This window comes from Coregonus clupeaformis, chromosome 10 (genome assembly GCF_020615455.1).
Source record: "Coregonus clupeaformis isolate EN_2021a chromosome 10, ASM2061545v1, whole genome shotgun sequence".
In the NCBI taxonomy this organism is placed as follows: Eukaryota; Metazoa; Chordata; class Actinopteri; order Salmoniformes; family Salmonidae; genus Coregonus; species Coregonus clupeaformis.
Genome location: NC_059201.1, coordinates 12,516,962 through 12,539,908, shown reverse-complemented (window position 1 = coordinate 12,539,908; position 22,947 = coordinate 12,516,962). Strand labels below are relative to the sequence as shown.

At 44.1% G+C, this 22,947-nt stretch overlaps 2 protein-coding genes across 4 annotated transcripts in view; one reads left to right on the top strand and one right to left on the bottom strand.

Annotated features, from left to right (window-relative positions):
• LOC121574837 (E3 ubiquitin-protein ligase TRIM62-like) overlaps positions 1 to 11,169 on the top strand; it is a 37,004-nt gene extending 25,835 nt beyond the window's left edge. The window contains exons 3-6 of one of the 2 annotated variants that reach the window (XM_041887457.2): positions 1,710 to 1,805; positions 4,787 to 5,043; positions 5,882 to 5,997; positions 9,438 to 11,169. In XM_041887457.2, coding sequence (XP_041743391.2) covers positions 1,710 to 1,805; positions 4,787 to 5,043; positions 5,882 to 5,997; positions 9,438 to 9,991 — 1,023 coding nt within the window. In that variant the 3' untranslated portion in view covers positions 9,992 to 11,169. Of the gene's footprint in view, positions 1 to 1,709; positions 1,806 to 4,786; positions 5,113 to 5,881; positions 5,998 to 9,437 lie in introns of both variants that reach the window. The other variant, XM_045223238.1, reaches the window with a different exon arrangement.
• A 5,300-nt stretch (positions 11,170 to 16,469) lies between these two features.
• On the bottom strand, positions 16,470 to 22,947 carry LOC121575812. 2 transcript variants are annotated; one of them, XM_041889103.1, is made up of 3 exons: positions 22,881 to 22,947; positions 19,341 to 19,490; positions 16,470 to 18,038 (listed from the first exon to the last, which is right to left on the bottom strand). In XM_041889103.1, the coding sequence occupies exons 2-3, from the start codon at positions 19,486 to 19,488 to the stop codon at positions 16,921 to 16,923; spliced, it is 1,266 nt and encodes a 421-aa protein (XP_041745037.1). In that variant the 5' UTR covers positions 19,489 to 19,490; positions 22,881 to 22,947; the 3' UTR covers positions 16,470 to 16,920. The 2 variants fall into 2 exon arrangements, with proteins under 2 accessions (XP_041745037.1, XP_041745035.1); XM_041889101.1 differs by lacking the exon at positions 22,881 to 22,947 and having other exon boundaries at positions 19,341 to 19,588.

The window sequence follows — 22,947 nt, the reverse complement described above, 5'->3', positions numbered from 1 at the left end:
TGACCCTGTTCCCTGCCGCTCGGCATCCTGGGGGAAATGTCACGTCAGACTTTGGTCCGCCTGCTGAGATGATCAGGGTTACCTTTTTAGCTTTGCTTTTCCTTAGGGTGCATTCAGTTTGTATTGTTCTTCTTTAGTTTTTTTATCCTCTTATGTTTGTTTTGTAGTAAATATTTCAGGTTTTATTTTCATTGTTTTTAATTTTTTGCTTCTTGTGAAGCACATTGTGTTGCATTCCATGTCTGAAATGTGCTGTATAAATAAAGCTTGACTTGATTTGACTCCGTAAAGCAGACAGACTGCAGTTTCAAACAGCATGGGACAGTGTTGCCTCTCTCTCTGTTAGTATCTTGGATCAAGATGATTCTTCATTTTTCGATGCTATAGGCCAATACAATGATCTGCTTACTATTGCATACAACAACCAGTCAGACAACAGAGTGAGGTCCCTGGCAGTGCAGAGGCCCATGTAAACAGTGCTCCTCTCTCCGGATTGGTCCTTAGCCTGTAAGAGGAGAGCGCCCTCTGACCTACTGCAGGCTGGAACTGGCCCTGAGAGAAATAGAACCCGCTGATCCTACTGCAGGCTGGAACTGGCCCTGAGAGAAATAGAACCCGCTGATCCTACTGCAGTCTTCGTATCATTACAATTTAAAGCCACGTTCCATCTCAGCACTGGGAGATTGTTTTACTTAGTGCATGTCCTTGAAAAGGGTCATTCAAAGCTGTATAGAAAGAAACTACCCACATTTGTCTGTTTCACATCTATTTTGTAGCCAATATTATAACCAAGGACATGGGCTTCTTCTGTCAGCACATCATAAACCAAAGTACAGTGAATGACTGCCTGGCCTGTTTCTGTGCCAAAGAGTGGAGAACTAAATTTGAAGACTGTTGGCTTGGATATTTGAGATAGTCAACAGGAAGAAATGTTCCATTACTGCATTGATATTCCTCTGAGTACTTTCCACAGCAGCAGCTAAATGACAGACTGCTGTTGTAATGACCCTGTCTGTCCTTTACTGACAGTCCCATTTAGACTTCTGTTATCCCTCTGGACTAGTGGTACTGGAGGAGAGCTATGACCTTACATTTTGAAAGATTTTTAGTCATTTTAGCAGACGCTCTTATCCAGAGCGACTTACAGTTAGTGAGTGCATACATTTTCATACTGGCCCCCCGTGGGAACCGAACCCACAACCCTGGCTTTGCAAGCGTCATGCTCTACCAACTGAGCTACACGGGACTAGACCTTCACTGGCAGCATGACATTGAACACATTCTCAAGCCCTGCACCTTAAGTCCTCCTGCTCCTCTTCTGACACTTAGCATTTCCAGTCAGATGAGCCTCTGCCTCTGTCTGACAAGTGGATTCTGTTGCTTTTATAATTGAAGTCACTGTGTGTGTGTGCAGCAGATTGGGCTCGGGGGACCTCTGTCTAGACTGGGCTCGGGGGACCTCTGTCTAGACTGGGCTCGGGGGACCTCTGTATAGCCCTGTGCTGCCCGTTGGTGACGGCAGCACAGAGTCCCACTTTCTCTCTGACGAAACCCTCTCTGGAGACGTCCGTTCCTCAGACCCAGTAATTTTTCTCTCCCTTTCACCCTCGCTTGCTTGCTCTCTTTCGCTCTTTCGTTCGCTCTCTCATTCACTCGCGCTCTCTTTCGCGCTCCCTCGCTGATATATTGTATGATATGTTGTGTTGCAGAGGGAGATGAAGGAGCAGCTGGCCACTCTGCAGGACAGTGAGAAGGGACACACAGAGGCCCTGCAGCTACTGCAGAGACAACTCACTGAGACCAAGGTAACACACTAAGCACTACTCACTGAGACCAAGGTAACACACTAAGCACTACTCACTGAGACCAAGGTAACACACTAAGCACTACTCACTGAGACCAAGGTAACACAGTAAGCACTACTCACTGAGACCAAGGTAACACACTAAGCACTACTCACTGAGACCAAGGTAACACACTAAGCACTACTCACTGAGACCAAGGTAACACACTAAGCACTACTCACTGAGACCAAGGTAACACACTAAGCACTATTCACTGAGACCAAGGTAACACACTAAGCACTACTCACTGAGACCAAGGTAACACACTAAGCACTACTCACTGAGACCAAGGTAACACACTAAGCACTACTCACTGAGACCAAGGTAACACACTAAGCACTACTCACTGAGACCAAGGTAACACACTAAGCACTACTCACTGAGACCAAGGTAACACACTAAGCACACACATTCACTTAGACCAAGGAAACTTAGAGAGCCTTTTGACCTATTAGAGACCAAGGTAATGCTCCAGTGGTTTATCTCATCATATCTCTATCTCCACTGAAGTCTGTACTGAACTGACAGTGAAAATCCAAACAGCAAATTGGTTTATGAAGCATCTCTTTAATCTATGCACCTTGTTTTAATCAGCGGAGCGAGAGCATCCAGTCAATATAACAGCTTTTCCTTAGTCTCCTTTTCTGTCTCATCTCGTCCCCCTTTTGGCGACTTTAAGCTTCACAAAGGGAGGGCTCTCCTGACAGTGGTATTTGTAATTTGGGAGTGCATTGTTCTTTCTGCTGTTAACATGCTGGCTGTCCCCTGGCCCAGCCAGTGCCCTCCCGTCTTCCTGTCCTGTCTGCAGGACTTTACTTTACCCTGGCTCTGGCCCAGAGAGGCAGACCTGCCTGCTTCCACTGCCATCCTGCCATCGCCTTCAGCTGTCCGAAGAGACATGCGTTGCCTGGAAGAGGGTCATAGGGGAACTAAATCGATCTCTCTGCCTCGCCAATACCTTTAGGTTGATGACAATGAAATGCTCTGTTGTTCTCCTGCTGTTCCTGCTTGACCACACACAGAAACCAAAGAAGAATTGATTTCTAAGATATGAGCAAAGCACCCACAAATTATGTTATGTAATCCTGAAATGGGAGACTGCCCACCTCAAACACCCATAATCCTCTCTACCCCTCTCTCCTCTCTCACCAGCAACATGAAGGTGTTGAAAGTGAAACTTTGAGCAGGGGGGTGTGAGGCTGCCATTACCCTTGTTTTGGTATTACTTAAATGTCCCCTAACACTGCTGTTTGTCACTTAATTGGTTCTGGTGCTCTAGTTTAGTTCCAGTCCTGGGCCCATGTGTTTAGGAGCGTCCCCTTCCCTGTCTGAAGAGCAGACGTTGTGTCTGATTCTCTGGCCATGGGGGTTCGTCTGATAAACATGCTGCTGCTCTGAGACCCAGCCTCCTTTTCCTGTAGGCTTAAAATGGCCTTTAAATATCCACCCTGCCATAGCTTTTAACACCCTGCTGGGGCAGACTGGCACCTGATTACTGCACTGCTGCAGGCCTCATCAGTCCTGTCCTCACTGTCACGAGGTGGAGGAGCATATCCCACACACATCCCACTCCTGCCCTGCTCTGTACTGGAGATAAATGATCTTAATAGGCTTAAAGCTCCCAGCAGCACAGAGAGAATATCTGCCTGCTTCTAGGTTCCTACAGGAACAGGAAGAACAAGCATGCTGCTGGATGGAAATTGATTGATGGCAGGCAGTAGCAATAAAACCCAGATTATGATGCTGCTGCCCCTGCTCCCCGGTGTTCCCCTGTGATGGAGAGGAGTAGAGACTACTAGAACAGAGTTTAGAATGTTCGACAGAGAGAATGTTTCCTTTGTACAGACAGACAGAGCCCTACATGAGAAGCTTCTCCCTCTCCAGTTGTTACTGGACTGAGCCTCTTTGATCTCCTCTCTCTGTTCTGTCTCTGCTGCTACTGTTGCTGTTAGCTTTGGAGATGATTCATTTCTTCTTCAAGTCCAGCTCCCTCCTTGATTTTCCCACGACTACAAATCAATTCACCCCACTCTCTCCTCTCCTCAGCTTCTGCTCCTTTTCCCCTCATCAACAGCACTGCTCTTCCCATAATAGCGTCCTTTTCACTGACTATCCGCTGGCCTTGTAAATGTTGCCTTCAACACACAGCTTGTCTGTCCCCAGCTGACCCCACAGCATCAGCCTTTTAAACATGCTCTCCATCTAACTAGCAGCACCACCATTAAAACAGCACAATGTGACTGACTGTGCCCTCGGGCCTCTTCCACTGTCCCAACCTTCCACTGAGGCTGAGCTTTGCCCTATTCTACTCCCAAGGCTCTCTATATAGGCCGTTCTTACGATAGCACATTTTGTATTGATTTAATGAGTGTCGGGTGATCTATAACAGTAGATAGGGATTTATTGTCCCTAGAAGCCCTGGCTTTGACTATGTTAGCCAGATTTTGTTTTTATGTCAATGAATATACATTTACATAATAGTTAAGTGCTATAAAGGTTTTAATAAACTGGGTTGTTCGAGCCCTGAATGCTGATTGACTGAAGGCCGTGGTATATCAGACTGTATACCACGGGTATGACCAAAACATTATGTTTACTATTCTAATTACCTTGGTTACCAGTTTATAATAACATTAAGGCACCTCAGTGGTTTGTAGTATATGGCCAATATACAACGGCTAAGGGCTGTATCCAGGCACTCTGCGTTGCGTCGTACATAAGAACAGCCCACAGCCGTGGTATATTAGCCATATACCACACCCCTTCTCGTGCCTTATTGCTTAAGTAAGCCATGGGGTTACTGACTCTTGTCCAACTAAGAGTGCAGAGGCAGAGTGACGGAGGCACTTGATCAGACATAAGTTTTCTATTGATGTTTAAGGGTTGTAGTATAACCTGCACACTTTCATTCTAAATAAATAACCTCCCCTCTCTCTCTCCAGTCGTCGGCCAAAGGCCTGCGTGCGACCATCGGCGAGGTGTTTGAGCGTCTGCAGCGGTTTCTGCGCGAGCGCCAGAAGTCCATGCTGGAGGAGCTGGAGACGGATACGGCGCGCACGCTCTCCGACATCGAGCACAAGATCCAGCGCTTCAGCCAGCAGCTGCGCGACGTCAAGGAGGGCATCGGCATCCTGCAGGAGCGCCTCAATGAGACGGGACGCCACGACTTCCTGGAGGGCGTGGCCCTCACCTCCGAGAGGTGCTCTGCTTACTGTCTGACTGACCATGGATCAGCTGTACTTCCAAACAGCCACAGTCCTAAACCTTTGTAAGATAGTACGCTGTCTGAGGTTATGTTATACTACCCTCCTAACATAAGACATCCCCTGAATGTAATGAATGTAACCCATTCTGCTCATCATCAGGATAGTGATACTGATAGCTTGGAGTATAAAAACTATTTTAAAAATAATGTATGCTCTCACTAACTGTAAGTCGCTCTGGATAAGAGCGTCTGCTAAACGACTAACATTTTAAAATTTAAAATGAGTGAAAGTGCAGAGTTGAGCAATGAGGCTTATCCCAGGACTCTGACAGATGGCGTAAGAGGCCAGATATACAGGGCTCATTATTTGAAATCTGGGAAAGAGTGGGCTCAGGGGGATAGAGTTGAAGTATTTAAGATCTTAGAGGGATTGATAAGGTGAATCAAACTAAAACGTATCGTTCCTGTATCGTATCGGAGCCCATGCATCTAGATGCGTATCGAATCATCTTGAAAGATGCACATCCCTAGTGGAAAACCACCTCTTACTGCCTGAACCCAAGGCTACATGTGGGAGTGACGAGAATGACTAATGTGGGGGTTGACTCTGTAAAAGCATTACAGCTGACGTCCTCCCTCGCCCATATCAATCTACACTGCTGTAGAAGATTATGCCCTGGGGCATCCACAGTCTGACCAATGTGTTTAGCAACAACAAACAGAGAAAAGGGAGTCATTACTAGAGACATCTCACAGAGAGCGCAAAGAGAGATGTGAATGTAAAAGTAGATCGATAACTGACAATGACATTGATCGTCCTTCTCCCCCACAGGATAAAAGGAAAGATACATGAGACCAATTTAACATATGAAGATTTCCCGACCTCCAAGTACATGGGGCCCCTGCAGTACACAATATGGAAGTCTCTATTTCAGGATATTTCACCAGGTATGCTCCACCTACTACTACCGTTAACCCTCACATAATTGAACTGTGTAACAGCATGGGTTTCAACAGGAGCCTCTTATGAATTGTTAGATACTCCCAAATACCTCAACACATCAATCCGTAATGATACAAATAATTGTCTTCCATGGAAGGGTAGCATAGATTGAGGTTTAAATTGAGCTTTGATTGATGCCTTGTACGGAACAAGGAAATAATAGTAACCTTGGAAAAGACTCACACAGTGCAAGCCTCCTGTAGCTCAGTTGGTAGAGCATGGCGCTTGCAACGCCAGGGTTGTGGGTTCGATTCCCACGGGGGGCCAGTATGAAAAATGTATGCACTCACTAACTGTAAGTCGCTCTGGATAAGAGCATCTGCTAAAGGACTAAAATGTAAAAATGTAAATAGATGGAATGTTTGTGAGCTTTAGGAACTGCATGAAGAGAAGATGGTGGCTAGAGGGTTGAGATGCCCTTCTCTGTTAGGAGAGCTGATGAAGAACTCTCCTCTCCTCATATTCTCCCTAAGCCCACAGCCATCACTCACTCTTAGAGAAGGTTATTTAAAATAATGCACCAAGGAATATTTCACTCCTTCAATAAATTCACCCATTTTGGCCTCCTGTAGCTGGTGGTTTCTTGGCCTCCCTTGACTGCGTGCCAAATGGAACAATTGGTTCCGATCCATCACCACTGACTGCCACGGTGACAGCACAAAGCCTTTCGATCCCATCATCTCGCTCTTTCTCTGCAGATTATAGTTTAGGGGAATAATAACAGTCTACCTCTTCTCTCAAACCCAGTGCCTTTTTTTCATCTATGTTCCCAATTAGAACATTGGCGTGTGTGTGAGAGGAGGGGGGGGAGATGAACGCATTTGTTTGTATGTGTGCAAGAGAGAGTGACATTTTAATGGATTGATTGAAACACACTGCCTGGCAATGTCATTGTGTGGTGAAGACATTGTCCTGCCTGCTGGCTTCTGGCCAGGCCTCCTGTTTATACTGTAAGGTATAACTACTGAGGAACAAGGCAAATTCCCCTCTGTTCTGTTCTAAATCAGCTCTATGTATGTTTCCATAATGACTGAACAAAAAAACAAAAAAGGTGGTGGAGCAGCCAGGGGTGGAGTGTATCAACCAAACTCCCTCCATAACCCACGGTTAACCCACAGAACTACATGTAGCTGGCTGCCTCCAGCCATGCCAGGCCAACATAGAGCTGTGGAGTCATGCTCTATAAGGTCTATAATTACTGCTTCCCACCACAGCTCTATTTCCATACCTTTGCATGACACTGATGCGGAGTACAACATCAAACAGTGGAGGCCAAGGTACTTTGAATGTACCCCCCCCCCCAAGATCAATGTATAATTGCTGACACAACAAAGCCAAGTTTGGAGAAAAAGATTGGACGTGGATGATGGCCATGCTTAGGGTAACAAACTATAAAGGAAAATAAATGACTACAGTTGGCAGATTGTTTTGTTATTTAATCAAATTTATTTTTTAGGAAAGGGGCATTTTTCCCAGCTACTCGGGTAACATGATTTTGGAACCTGGAACAACCTTTTTCAGTGGCGCCACAGCTTTCTTCATTCTTCAGTGTCACAGCTTTCTTCAGTGTCACAGCTTTCTTCCTTCTCTCTTAGTTTTTTTGCCTTGTCCTCCAGGATCCTCTTGTCAGGACTGTAGCCGACTCAGCCTTTCTCTTCCTAGGCCTCGCCTCCTATATCCTTGGCCTGGGGGACAACTCCAATATGACCTCTGCTGCTGTTTGTTGTTGTAAAACTGGTACTAGCAAACAAATAAACAACAACTCATGAGTATTCGTTCAAAAAAACACTTATTTCTAATCACTCTATATGCTACTTTATTTGTCCTAAAATGAGTGCTGACATTTTGTTTTTCTTACCAACATTCGGAGTAAGGTCACTGGAGACCTGTGGGTGCTGGGTAGGTTGTGGCGGAGGTTGATGTTGTGACAGAGGTTGCTTGTAGGATACGGATGGATAATTCTGTGTGCTGCTTCATGAAACCATGAAACCAGTCTATGCCTGCCAGTCTAACCCTGGCCCCTGTTCTAACTCTGACTCCTAATCCTAACCCTGCTAACTGGGGGTTAGCTAGCTATGCTAGCAGACATTGGCTTATGCTAATTAGCTGGCTAGCATTTATTTAACCTCAGACTTTCTGCTAGTGAGGTTGCTAGTTAGCTAACTGGGCTAGCCAGTGCCTAAATTAAAGCTAGAAACAAATTATCAACCATAAAGTGCTTGAGGCGTCACTACAGACCCCCTGGTTCGATTCCAGGCTGAATCACAACCGGCAGTGATTGGGAGTCCCATAGGGCGGTTTACAATTGGCCCAGCGTCGTCCGGGTTTGGCCGGTGTAGGCCGTCATTGTAAATAAGAATTTGTTCTTAACTGACTTGCCTAGTTAAATAAAGGTAAAATAAAAAGAATGTAAAAAAAAAAGAAGGAAAAAAACCATACTAACCTAACATATTGCTACTTTACTCAAAAACTATCAACATGTTTCTCTCTAAACAAGTGGATGATTTATCTTGAGGCTTCCCTACATGTATATAAACCATTTTGTATTATAATTGGATCTAAATGACAAAATAAATGTATGAAACAGGACATTTGTAGTTGATGAAGACTAGTGGCAGCCAGAGGAACTGTTGGGGGGAAATGGTGACATCTTGTGGATGTTGTGAGAATTACAGGGGGGGTTTCAGTTTTTAGCATTGTCAGTGTATTAACCAACAGTCCCAAACATAGCTTATGTAAATACTTTTTCATGATAACAGTAGATGTAGGGTGTATTACAAGAGCATATTATTAGGCTACCCATGAGTCATCCCAATCCCAACACCATGACGGTCCCTTATTCTGTTCCTGATAGGGTCCTTCAGCTGCATCAGCTCATATTATTGCTAGAGCAGAAACACCAGCCTGAAGCTACAGTCAGTCAACCTACAGTGGCCACTGCAGACAGAGACTGTGCCATTGACAGAATGTCATTGGTCTTCTCCCAGCCATCTGATGTATCACTTTTTAAAGATAACATTTTGGAAATCAATTTGTATGCACTTGACGTCAGATCAACTCTCCAGTTCAGTGACTGGCTGAAATGGGATGCCGGGACATTTTCACTGCCTCAGCATATAACTCAGTACAGCGATGATAGTGAAAAATGGAGTGCACTGAATGACACAGCAGTTCTGGAGCTAGTGTCTGTCTGAGAGAGGGAGTGTCTTCATAACATATTTATATGTTTCTCTCTCTTGGCAAACAGTATTGCAAGAAGATGTCCTTATCTGTATCCTGTAGCTGTCTTTATCTGGGCTAGCCCTGTCTGCTTGTCTCTGGTGTGTCTCCACGTTAACCCTGTATCTCCATACTAAATGTGTCCCTTCTCTCTCTCTCTCCGTAGTGCCAGCAGCTTTGACCTTAGACCCCATCACAGCCCACCAGAGACTCATCCTATCAGATGACTGCACCATCGTAGCCTATGGTAACCTGCACCCCCAGCCGCTGCAGGACTCCCCGCGGCGCTTCGACGTCGAGGTGTCTGTGCTGGGGGCGGAGGGCTTCGGCTCGGGGGTGCATTACTGGGAGGTGATGGTGTCAGAGAAGACCCAGTGGATGATCGGTGTGGCCAATGAGACGGTCAGCCGCAAGGGCAGCATCCAGATCCAACCCAGCCGCGGCTTCTACTGCATCGTCATGCACGACGGCAACCAGTACAGCGCCTGCACCGAGCCCTGGACCCGCCTCAACGTCAAGAGCAAGCTGGAGAAGGTGGGCGTGTACCTGGACTACCCCAAGGGCCTGCTGGTGTTCTACAATGCTGACGACATGTCCTGGCTGTACACCTACAGGGAGAAGACGTTCCCGGCCAAGCTCTGCCCCTACTTCAGCCCCGGACAGAGCCACGCCAACGGCAAGAATGTCCAGCCGCTGAGAATCAACACTGTGCGTCTATAAGAGCTACACACAGGGTCATTAGACAGATCAGATCACTCACCTCAACCCTCCCTGACAATAGGACAACGATGATGATGATGATGATATAACTAAGATCCTAAAGACAACTAGTTTTAAAATTGTAAGAAATATGAGGAGAAAAACTGGGTGTAAGACTATGGAATGTTAATTTCTTTGTCTGGTTTGTGGGTCCTGCTCTTTTTGCCTGTCGGTGTGGCTCCAACTGGAGCCCTGGTTAGCTTCTTCAGTGGTGTAAGGAGAGGCTCTGTCTGCATAGATGATGTCATCCCACCATGGTTTAGTAGGAGGATCTCTGTGTGCTGTTACTGTCTGAGGCCCACCTTGCACAGGCCCAATGGCTCTGCTCTCCTTACAAGTCCCCAGACTGACTGACAGATGACTGCTCTGTCTGTCTCTCTCAGCAGCCAGACATTTGACACTGGTCACCGTTCTTTCTCTGTGCAGTTGGCTTAGCTGTGTTTGTGGAATGTGTCTGACACCCCTATGGTCCTTTTTCTTTGGCACAGTTAGCAGTTGTGAGCTGGTGAGTGAACGCCCGTCGGGGTGGCAGTGAGTGCTGTTCCATGTCCCTCCATGCACCTGTACCCTTTACTGATGAAAATGATGTCGCAGCTCTTGATTCTTTTCCCTCAGGTCACACGTCCACTTTTCCATCGGTGACAATGTCAGTCAGTCCAAAACGTGCTGGACATGTCTGATAGTCATTTGTAACGGCAGTATCATGGTCCGTGTGGTCTAGTGATGGTCCAACTGGTCACTGTAGTGGTGTTTGCTGTCCTCACCCCTCCCTCCTTTCCCCACCGTGTCATGCTTTGTTGGTTTCTTCACCTCCAGCACGCTAGCGCTCTACTCAACCTGTCCTGTACCTGTGGTTATGTATTCACTTAGTGTTAGCACTCGTACATTCCTGATTCCATATCCCTGCCTCCTCCCTCCCATGACGTCTCGTCATCGCATTGTAGGTGTCAGAGGTCAATCTGAATAAATGAATCTTGACATTTGCTGATTTACACTTGGCCAATGGGGCAGAAACCACTTACGACTCGAGCAGCATGACGCTGCAATTAATGAGCTCTGGAATGTTTTTAATCAGTCATTCTGTCTGTTTCATTTTTTTCTTCAAATATGTTGAAACTAGTAAATGCTATGGACACCAATGTGTTTCTGTTGTTTTTTTATATAATACATTGTCTAAATAGTTTAACGACATTAAGGATATAAAAATGGCCAAGGAGAGCGATATTACAGCACATTATTATACTTCCCTGGCCTGTACTGTTGGCATTCTTTAATATACATTTAGTTCCGTAAGGCTGTTGCCACTGTTGCAGTGTAAACAGAATACAATTACATTTACATTTTAGTCATTTAGCAGACGCTCTTATCCAGAGCGACTTACAGAATACACTGATATATATTCTGAGGCACAGTTCCTGTTGGCTCCTCTGCCCCATATGCCTCAAGTGCATTGTGATCCCCTGGTTGAAGACCAGTCCTCCAGATTGTGTAATAAGAAGCTCTTGTCCCTTAACAAAGTCCAGCACGGAGAGAGCCAGGAGAGTGAGTGTGTGTTTACGTCTGTATGTTAGTGTGTGCGCATGTTGGTGGTATATGTATGTTTTGGCCTCTTGTCTGTGAGGTGAAGTGATAAAATATCACATATGTACCCCCTATATCCCTGCCTTTCCCTGTTTGTGTGTGTGTGTGTTGTCCACTTTAAAGAAGTGGGGAAGTTCCCTACTTTGTTGGTATATTCTGATGAGTATGTTCATTATGATTCAGAACCCAGTGGGGTCTATTTGAAGCAAGACTGCTGTCCCGTGATATGGATACAAAGCAGGAGATTATGATTGTGGGGTGTTAACTGGTGGTGGTGATCATAATAATGGTGATGATATTATTATTTAATGAGGATTGTGTCTGGATGATGGCCACTGTGCACCCATCATTGTGCGAACATACTCTGGTGTGCTTCTGCTGCTAGAGGTTGATGAGAAATGTTTTCATGTACAATTAAAGACGGGTAAAAGCAACGTCTCGTTGACTTTGTCCGTTAGAAACACACTGGCACACATACTGGTACATTAAAATGTAGCTCTAATGCATTGTTGAGTCTTTTGACAATATGCAAGTGAAATGCTTACACAGATAGAATGTCTAACAGAACTCATAACTTATTTTTTATTTTTATTTTATTTATTTCACCTTTATTTAACCAGGTAAACCAGTTGAGAACAAGTTCTCATTTACAACTGCGACCTGGCCAAGATAAAGCAAAGCAGTGCGATAAAAACAACAACACAGAGTTACATATGGGGTAAAACAAAACAAAGTCAAAAATACAACAGAAATACATATATATACAGTGTGTGCAAATGTAGCAAGTTATGGAGGTAAGGCAATAAACAGGCTATAGTGCAAAATAATTACAATTAGTATTAACACTGGAATGATAGATGTGCAAGAGATGATGTGCAAATAGAGATACTGGGGTACAAATGAGCAAAATAAATAACAATATAGGGATGAGGTAGTTGGGCGGGCTAATTTCAGATGGGCTGTGTACAGGTGCAGTGATCGGTAAGGTGCTCTGACAACTGATGCTTAAACTGATGCTTAACTAGAGAGCAGCTAGAAGATATCAGTATGAGAGATTTGCCAATGCTTGTTAGCATACATTCTGTGTCAAGGTGCATATTTCAGCTGAGATGTGCCAGCTCTGTGAAATCCTCCCCGGCACGGCAAGCCAGAGACTATGTACTCCCTTTGTTCTCTGTTCATCTCATTCTCATGCTGAGGCATTTCTCAACTAGATGAATACAAATCTGAGAGTAACCCTGTGATGGATCACACTGTCTGTCTGAACACAATACAACCTCACTGCACGGGAGAGCCTTACTGTGCTGTCTGCCGGGAGTTCTCCCTCACTCACTGTCTCTGCTGTCTGTCCACTGTATCTAGTGAGAATGCCTGGAGATCTAAGAATGCCTTCAAAAAAAATAAAAAATAAAGAGATTTGAGTTATCATACTATTTTTATGAAGCCGTTTAAAGTGAACATCGGAAGTAAGAAGCAACGGTTAGCCAGATATTTGATATCAATGCTGTTGTTGGAGGCAAGGTTATGATGGCAGAGCTGCTTGTAGTGTGACGGCCTCATGCACAATTATTAATGCTAATTTAGGGCAGATTGATCCCAGTTGCATCATTATTACAGGGGAACTGTTGACCTGGCAACAGAGCAGTCAACAACAGAGAGCCTTTGTTCATGTCAGTCAGTCCGACCACCAGGACGACATCTCAGTCATCTACATTACACATTTCTCCCCTCACTTACACTCCTGTAATGAAGCTAACTATTTAACTTCATGTCAGGAGAAGTTGTCCATTAAATTGAAAGAGATCTTTTGCCATGGGGAGATCTTTATGAAATCCTCACCACATACAGTTGAAGTCGGAAGTTTACATACACCTTAGCCAAATACATTTAACTCTGTTTTTCACAATTCCTGACATTTAATCCTAGTAAAAATTCCCTGTCTTAGGTCAGTTGGGATCACCACTTTATTTTAAGAATGTGAAATGTCAGAATAATTGGAGAGAGAATGATTTATTTCAGCTTTTATTTCTTTCTTCACATTCCTAGTGGGTCAGAAATTTACATACACTCAATTAGTATTTGGTGTAGCATTGCCTTTTAAAATGTTTAACCTGGGTCAAACGTTTTGGGTAGCCTTCCACAAGCTTCCCACAATAAGTTGGGTGAATTTTGGCCCATTCCTCCTGACAGAGCTGGTGTAACTGAGTCAGGTTTGTAGGCCTCCTTGCTCGCACACGCTTTTTCAGTTCTGCCCACACATTTTCTATAGGATTGAGGTCAGGGCTTTGTGATGGCCACTCCAATACCTTGACTTTGTTGTCCTTAAGCCATTTTACCACAACTTTGGAAGTATGCTTGGGGTCATTGTCCATTTGCGACCAAGCTTTAACTTCCTGACTGATGTCTTGAGATGTTGCTTCAATATATCCACATCATTTTCCTTCCTCATGATGCCATCTATTTTGTGTAGTGCACCAGACCCTCCTGCAGCAAAGCACCCCCACAGCATGATGCTGCCACCCCCGTGCTTCACGGTTGGGATGGTGTTCTTCGGCTTGCAAGTTCCCCCTTTTTCATCCAACATAACGATGGTCATTATGGCCAAACAGTTCTGTTTTTGTTTCCTGAGCGGTATGACGGCTGCGTGGTCCCATGGTGTTTATACTTGCGTACCATTGTTTGTACAGATGAACATGGTACCTTCAGGCATTTGGAAATTGCTCCCAAGGATGAACCAGACCTGTGGAGGTCTACAATTATTTTTCTGAGGTCTTGGCTGATTTCTTTTGATTTTCCCATGATGTCCAGCAAAGAGGCACTGAGTTTGAAGGTAGGCCTTGAAATACATCCACAGGTACACCTCCAATTGACTCAAATGATGTCAATTAGCCTATCAGAAGCTTCTACAGCCATGATGTCATTTTCTGGAATTTTCCAAGCTGTTTAAAGGCACAGTCAACTTAGTGTATGTAAACTTCTGAAGTGAAATAATCTGTAAACAATTGTTGGAAAAATTACTTGTGTCATGTACAAAGTAAATGTCCGAAACCAACTTGCCAAAACAATAGTTTGTTAACAAGAAATGTGTGGAGTGGTTGAAAAACGAGTTTTAATGACTCCAACCTAACTGTATGTAAACTTCCGACTTCAACTGTAGGTAACATGTGGCTCAGGTGGGAGTGTAGTGAGAGCTGTTTGTCTTCAGACTGCCCTACAAAGGAAGGGTGAGTGAATGGTAAAGTTGGGCTGTTCTCTCACAGGTACAATAACTGTAGTGACTCTGATTGAGCTGGAGAGAGCGCCTTCACTCAATCAAATCATGCCTTAGACATTATTAGTAGACCAGATACAGTGTTTGCCCAGAGTTTAGATCAGGGAGTACATGAATACAAGTAAACACAGTGACCTTGAGCAAGATAACGAATGGAACTCTGCTTACAATGATAATATTTTGTTGAGTGTAATCAGCATGCTCTCATGGTTTGAACAAAGGCACGGTCTGAACATAAGCTAATTATTCAGACGATTATTGGAATAAATGTAGACCCTGCAGGGCATATTCAGTCCTTATACAGCAGTAATGGTTGTGTGAGATGTTTTCGTGGGAGTGATTCTGCCTTAGAGGGGAACATTTGAGAAGGTAGTGTATTGAGAATGAACCACACAGAGATTAAGTATATTTTAATAACATCCCTGATAGCAGTGTTGTGCATTTCCACATTAGCATAATGTTTTGGAAGTTGGCGTACTGTCAAATGAAAGCTGCATTTCCCACCTGGAATGCCTTACTTCAGTCTGTGGACTTCATATTCCTTATAAGTGTTTTGATTTGACATTCATTTGAATACATAATTTATGACACAGTATTGATATTCTGTTCTTGATTGAGTCAACCTGCCCTGTGTTAGTAGTAGCAGCCAAGACATTTCATCATTTCATCAGCTCCTTTGTTCTTCACAGTATGTCAGAGCCACACACACTCACTCACAAGTACATATACAGTATAATAGTTACATATTTATGTATTCAAATACAGTACCAGTCAAAAGTTTGGACACCTACTCATTCAAGGGTTTTTCTTTATTTTTACTATTTTCTACATTGTAGAATAATAGTGAAGACATAAAAACTATGTCATGTAGTAACCAAAAAAGTGTTAAACAAATCAAAATATATTTTATATTTGAGATCCTTCAAAGTAGCCACCCTTTGCCTTGATGACAGCTTTGCACACTCTTGGCATTCTCTTAACTTTTGACTGGTACTGTACATAAATATGTAACTACTATACTGTATATGTACTTGTGAGTGAGTGTGATTGTGGCTACACTGAGTGTACAAAACATTAAGAACCCCTGCTCTTTCCATGACATAGACTGACCAGGTGAATCCAGGCGAAGGCTATGATCCCTTATTGATGTCACTTGTTAAATCCACTTCTATCATTGTAGATGAAGGAGAGGAGACCGGTTAAAGAAGGGTTTTGAAGCCTCGAGACAATTGATACATGGATCGTGTATGTGTGTCATTCAGAGGTTGAATGGGCAAGACAAAATATTTAAGTACCTTTGAACAGGGTATGGTAGTAGGTGCCAGGCGCACCGGTTTTGAGTGTGTCAAGAACTGCAACGCTGCTGGGGTTTTCACGCTCAACAGTTTCCCATGTGTTTCAAGAATGGTCCACCACCCAAAGGACATCCAGCCAACTTGACACAACTGTGGGAAGCATTGGAGTCAACATGGGCTAGCATCCCTGTGAAACTCTTTCGACACCTTGTAGAGTCCATACCCCGGTGAATTGAGGCTGTTTGAGGGGAGGGGTGCAACTCAATATTAGGAAGGTGTTCCTAATGTTTGGTATACTCAGTGTATATTCAGTCATTGTTTATAATATTGAGTTGCACCCCCTTTTGCCATTCCCAAGCCACACCTCAGTATCTAACATTACCACCATCCAGGTTTATTGTCCAGTACACTGACTTTATGCTGGTGTTACATTGACTGGGAGACCCCTCTGTTTGGCTTCTTTGGGTGCGGCCAGTTCAATCGAGGACAGGCTAACTGAATGAACAACAGAGACAGTGGAATATGAAAACGTATTAAAATAGTTTTGGGGATAGTCTCGTCTCTGAGGAATGATCTTCGGAGATATGATGGCAGGTTGCCAGCCCTGTTGGAGGAAACTGGCATGGAGACCCTCCTGCTGGGAGAAAATAGTTTGATGACTGGCCTTAAGCTACCAACAATGCCCATAGAGAGGAAACAATATGATATTCAGACCGCCTTACTGATTGAACTTACTATATCAACTACATTAAGAGCTTCAAACTCCACTCCAGCATTGTCTCTATGTGCCTGATAAGTAGGATGTTCACACTGAGGTTTAGAGGTAACACACAGACAGTGAGCAGACACACTAACCATGTCATTATATTCACCCCCGGGCAGGAAAAGCCCCACTGCCCCAGCCCACGCTGGCTCCTGTAGGTAGAGTCTGTGTGTTCCTCCACAATACCAGTGAGAGGTATGTCTCCTAGTCCTTTTGTCTCTTTGTGTCCCTCTAGTCTGTCTGCTGACAAAAACTCTAGGGATAAGAGGACAGAGTTTCCATGGTGACCCAGTGACAGCTGCATGTTGTTCCCAGAACATGGGCTGTGAACGGAGCATCTGGACCATGTTGTCTCTGGGTCAACAAACCGTGGGGATGACGCCGCTGACATCGCAGGGTTCACAGCCTTGCATGGTGCAGAGAGTGTTTGAACAGGCAGTTGAATGTCAGAGTCATGTTCCTCCTTTTGTGTCGGTGTGGTTGTGGGTGTGTGTTGGTCCGTCTCTGTGTGTGCCAGGTGTCGTCTGAGCAGGCCCCAGCCCACCGTCAGCACCAGCAGTAGAGCCAAGGCCACAGTGGCCAGGCCCAAGCTGGGCTCATCCAGAGCAAGCAGGACAGTGTTGCGGAGGCTGGGGAGGCACAGAGTGAGGGAGCTGGTCCTCTCCAGGCAGACCTCCACCCACAGCTCCTCTAGTTTCCAGCCCTGACCCCCACAGACGCCACAGAGAGCCCACACCAGCAGACAGCAGAGGAAGCCAAGTATGTGGGACAGACACCTTCCCTGGTCCTGGTCCTCTCTCCCTCCTCTCTGCGTGTCTGTGTCCCTGCTCTGCCAGTTCTCTACCTCCACTGTCACACCGCCGTGAGGTGCAGGATTTTTACTCTGTTCGTCCACATCTCCGTCCACTGCTCCACCACCACAGACCTGGGGCCACTGCAACCTCACGGCGGTCTCCACAACAACCAGAGGTGTGGTCATCAGCAGCACCGCCCAGTAGATGTAGCTGAGGAAGAGCAGGAAGCGCAGAGCGATGACATCAGTGGACGTGGAAAATGGAGGTAGCCAGGGCTCCGCAAACCAGAGGACAACCAGGAAGGCTGGGGGACAACAAAGACCAATCAATCAAATTGAGAAATGCGGAGGATGGGACTGGCAGCATGAGGATTGGGACACTGAAGTAGCCTATAGATATTTTACATTTAAGTCATTTAGCAGACGCTCTTATACAGAGCAACTTATAGTAGTGAGTGCATACATTTTCATACTTTTTCGTACTGATCCCCCGTGGGAATTTAACCCACAATCCTTGCGTTGCAAGTGCCATGCTCTACCAACTGAGTCACACAGGACACTATAGGAGTGTAATGGGGAAATTTAAGATCACAAAAGTTCATATTTAGTTTAGAGTGATTAACACAATGTTTAGCATGTTAATATATTTGCCCTTTCTGTAATACATGATTTCCAGTGTTTGTGACACTCAAGGTGCCAGTTGATGGCCACTAGACTTGATACTGAATCATATGGATGATTCTCATATCTGTTGATAGTAATTGACACCAGACTGAATGTACAAGGACCGAGGACACTGATTATTCACTGTTGTATTGTACTGATGACATCCTGTGAACACTGTGTGATTCTGTAGCAGCTGACAAGGTCACTCACTGCCTTTTGTTTTGACTTCCTACAAAGGGCCTGTCTCCAAGGGCATTCTTTCTGCTTCTGTGCTGTGTACGCAGGGTGCTTCTGTTCCCTGTTACCAGATTGGGGTTACTTAAATGCCAATAAAGTGACATTTAAGTAACAGGGTTGAGGTTTTCATCTTAAAACAGCCATAAATCCCCTTGTGACAGGGGGAATGGAAGTGTGTGTGCAACAGATGCAAGCTTCACAAAACAAATTTAAATTGTTAAAATATGCTCGACATGCTCAGTTTTCCACCACAAAAAACTTTAATAATCTTTAGAAATGACTGTAAAAGCAATAACATAACTAGGGCTTTACAATGATAGTGAAAACGTTGACACATTTTGGGGTTAAGTGGGTTAAAACCTTTCTAGAAGTCAGAAAAACATGACGAGGGGCATGTAAAAATGCTGATTTTAGCAAGTCTTTATTCATATTTAAAATCTGATTCATTGAATGTTCCATGTGGTCTATATTAAAGGGCACTTCATTTAATATAACAGGCTTTTAAAATTCAATATTGGTGCACAATTTCTACTTAAAATATCAAAGGGGCGCAAAATATACTCTATTCATGGAACGACCTATTGATTTTTGATTGACTTAAAGTCTGCTCTCCTTTTTGTTAAACTGGAAATTCCTATTACAAGGAGTAACAGGTAGTTATAGCTCTGTACACAGCAAAAATAGGGTTAGAGATGGACACTTACTTGTGACTGCGAGGTCTGTGAAGAGCAGCAGGCAGCTGCAGCAGAAGCTGACCGCACTGAGAGAAGCAGTGACCATGGGCAGGAAGAGAAGACTGCAGGCCAGTTTACACACACACACCACAGCTGCTCCCTCTAACACACCATCCATGGCTAAGACAAAACAACACAGACAGAGGACTATATTACAAACCATTATTGGATTATGACTGGATTATTACTCTGACTCTTCCCCTTGGAACATACACTTATCATCACCCAGGTCTTATCACTATATAGGACCTGGGTGTTTGGACTCTAGGATGCCTTTCAAAATAGAGTTCCAAGGTCAACATTCACTGTATGAGACAGCATATGTATAAAACATAGCAGCTAAACCCAATGTATTAGGCCACTGGAATGACTTAAAGGCCCATTGCAGCTGTTTTTATCTCAATATAAAATCTGTTTATCCACTTGTCCTTCAGACACGGAGGTGACTGAAAATGTTGTTGTGTTGTTTGATGCAAGAAAACACTTTACAAAATAAAATGCATTATTATTCCCATACCATTATTACAGAGAATCAGACAAATTATGCTACCTTCTGCCTATTGGCTACTTAGCTTATTCAAGCCTGTCTCAAAATACAACACTGCCCCTTTAAGACAAAAAAAAAGCTCTTTACCTGACTTGCTTTTCAAAGATGTCTAGAAATGTACATGTTTTGTGCTCTTGTAGGGAGCAATCACTCCCCTATTGCTGACTACATATGATCTATAACTGGGCTAATAACTCACTAACTAGCAAAGGATATGAACTGAATGTGCTCATGTGGCTACATGCAGCTCTCGCTTTGATCTCAAAACTAGCGCATCTACTCACGACCACTCATGGTGAAAAACAAAAGTTAACTTCAAGGTAAATGGCACAGATCCATATATGACAATGGCTATTTGCATATAGGCCTACTGCAGCTCTGATTGTTTATGCCGCACTGGCTTGTGTAGAGTATGGGCTCATTAGTGTGTGTCAATCACAGGAGGTTGGTGGCACATTTAATTGGGGAGGATGGGCTCGTGGTAATGGCTGGAGCGGAACAGGTGGAATGGTATCAAATACATCAAAAACATGGTTTCCACGTTTTTGATACCATTCCATTTGCTCCGTTCCAGCCGTTATTATGAGCCGTCCTCCCCTCAGCAGCCGCCACTGGTGCAATAGAATCCTACTCTGATGCGTTCTGCATACAACAAAATCTCTTGCATAGTTTGTTTTGTTTCAGTATGTTGCATTGAAAGTGGATAATATTGCGTTGATTCGATCACAATTGCCACAGTAAAGGGAAACGTTGATAGTGTTAACAGGGAAAACTCTAGAACAGTGGTCACCAACCTTTTCTGAGTCAAGATCACCTTGAGTCAAAACGGAAGCCGAGATCTACCGCTCAGATTGTTTTAACATGACTTAAAAAACGTAAGCCTGTGCAACATTAACCAATTAAAAACAGTACTGTAGCAGTGAGGTTTGTTCAGTAGGCTATAGGCCCAATACATTATCACCACATATTGGCTTTGCTTAAATTGCCCTGCCAATGCATTGATGTTCGGGCCATTTTTTAAAATTATATTTCAATTTGAGGTAGGCTATATGATCACACCGGTAATAGATCCATTGTTGTATTACTTGTGAAGCACAGCTGAGTGATCAGACATTTAAATCATTTGCTTTTTATTTTTATTTTACTGGGCTGATGGTGCCTGCATCTGATGGTCAGTCTCAGTGGAGGGAGAGAGCAGCAGACTGAGGGTCCGCCTCTCACCATCCCTCCGCTCTTCCTTTCCTCCACTGACACTGACCAAAAAGGGACACCGTCTTCCAGCTAATGGCAAAAAACTTGAGTCACACCGCATTATTTCTGCCTCATGCACAAATTCATGTTGTTACTCCTATGAACAGAGAAAGTGAAATATTCCTCGATATTAAAAAAGACACAAGCTGCTGATAATAACAACGCAAGCCTATTGATACACTTTCCTCCTCATTCATTACTGCTGCAGTGCGTGTTGTAGCGCTGAGTGGAAGTAGAAAGAACACGCATTTTATGGCTTCTAAAAGTGTTGACAGTGCTGAGTAAGAACATGAACTCACTCATAAAAACATAATCTCTTTGCTGTATTCGTTGACAATCTCTCTAGTCATGGTTTTAAACGTTTTGAAATCTCACAGTATCAACTTTGCTGTAGCTTTCTTTTATGCCTGGTACGTTGCTGCAGACACCGTCGTCTGAGCCATACAATTGGCCAGCGGTAGTCCTATAGTGCACTTGATTTGCTCTCTGGGCCCGCAGGGAAAGCAGAGTTTATACCTTCAGACACATGAAATGGTTCAAAAAGCAACAATTCGCCTACCCGGTGCGCAGGGTAGCTGAATCGGGTGCATCTACCGCCAACAGCCCGAGACGAATAAAAATAAATAGGAACACAATGCTTTATTGTTGGGTTTTTTACAGAAATGTTTGGCGATCGACTAGGAATGCCTTGGAGATCACCAGTGGATCGTGATCGAGCGGTTGGTGACCACTGCTCTAGAAAGTTGAGTGAAATTCAATCTCGTGCTTCTCTATGTGGGCTGATATTTCTGCGCGGCAGTCCCGGGGAAGCTGCGCGGCAGTCTCAGTTTAGAGGGAACATTGGCTAGGAGTGGTCTGAGTGGGGAGGGGAAAACAGAAAAATAGCTGTTATTGGCAGGGGTTTGGAACTCTCTTTGTTATTGGTCAATTAAAACTTATATGGCCTGGTGATGCAACCAGGCAAGCCAAAACTCCACCCATGCAAAACCTGCTGATTAGAAGGTCCTGTGTAGATTGTATTTTTCAACTAGCAACTATCAGAAAATAACACTGATCAATTTTTTCACACTTTTACAGTGTTAGTTTAATCAGCTGTTGTACAACAATATGATACAAAACACAGGGGAATTTTTTTTTTTTTTTTTACTGTACTGGGCCTTTAAACTAACTCAAGACCCATCATGTGAAATACTGTAGCAGATATGTTGTATTATGCAAGCAATACTTTTAAGATACTAATATGTTGTCATCCAAATGATGTTGATCAATATATATCATTGTGTACATTAGCATTGGACCATGGCCTTCTCAGCCACCCATTACTGTTTTTGGTCACTGAAATGTCAATAGAGAGAAATTAGATCAGTGTATGATTTTTTGGGTATTTTGTTGGCCTTTCAACTTTTGAGAAACATAGCAAACTTAAAGAATTATCATCCACCATGCAAATGTCATGACAACTCTTGCACACAAACCGACACTCCTCCCTGATGTCTGACTTGTTTGGAGTTATGCTTTACTGCCAGATTCTGTCTTCATGCAAACTAACACTCAAGCCCATCTCCACCGCCCTACTGTAAATCCTGATAACAACAGAACATATCTAATTTACAGCCCACGGCATTGCATAGAGGTGGTGGGTCAATGAGACCATTTCAATCAAGGAGTGAGTTTATGTTAAAATAGTTGTGAAGTTTGAGTTAGCGCCTTACCTGTGCACACAAGAGCCTCCAGCAGAACAGCACATCAGTGTGAGCCAAACAGCTCTCATCCTTCCTG

What these genes read in the sequence shown, in the direction of transcription:
- LOC121575812 (XM_041889101.1), bottom strand. Translation starts at nt 19,533, where the DNA reads ATGGTTTGTAATATAGTCCTCTGTCTGTGTTGTTTTGTCTTAGCCATG. An exon ending in CACAGACCTCGCAGTCACAA is followed by an intron (nt 18,039 to 19,340) that starts GTAAGTGTCCAT and finishes GTTGTCCCCCAG; the next exon opens with CCTTCCTGGTTGTCCTCTGG.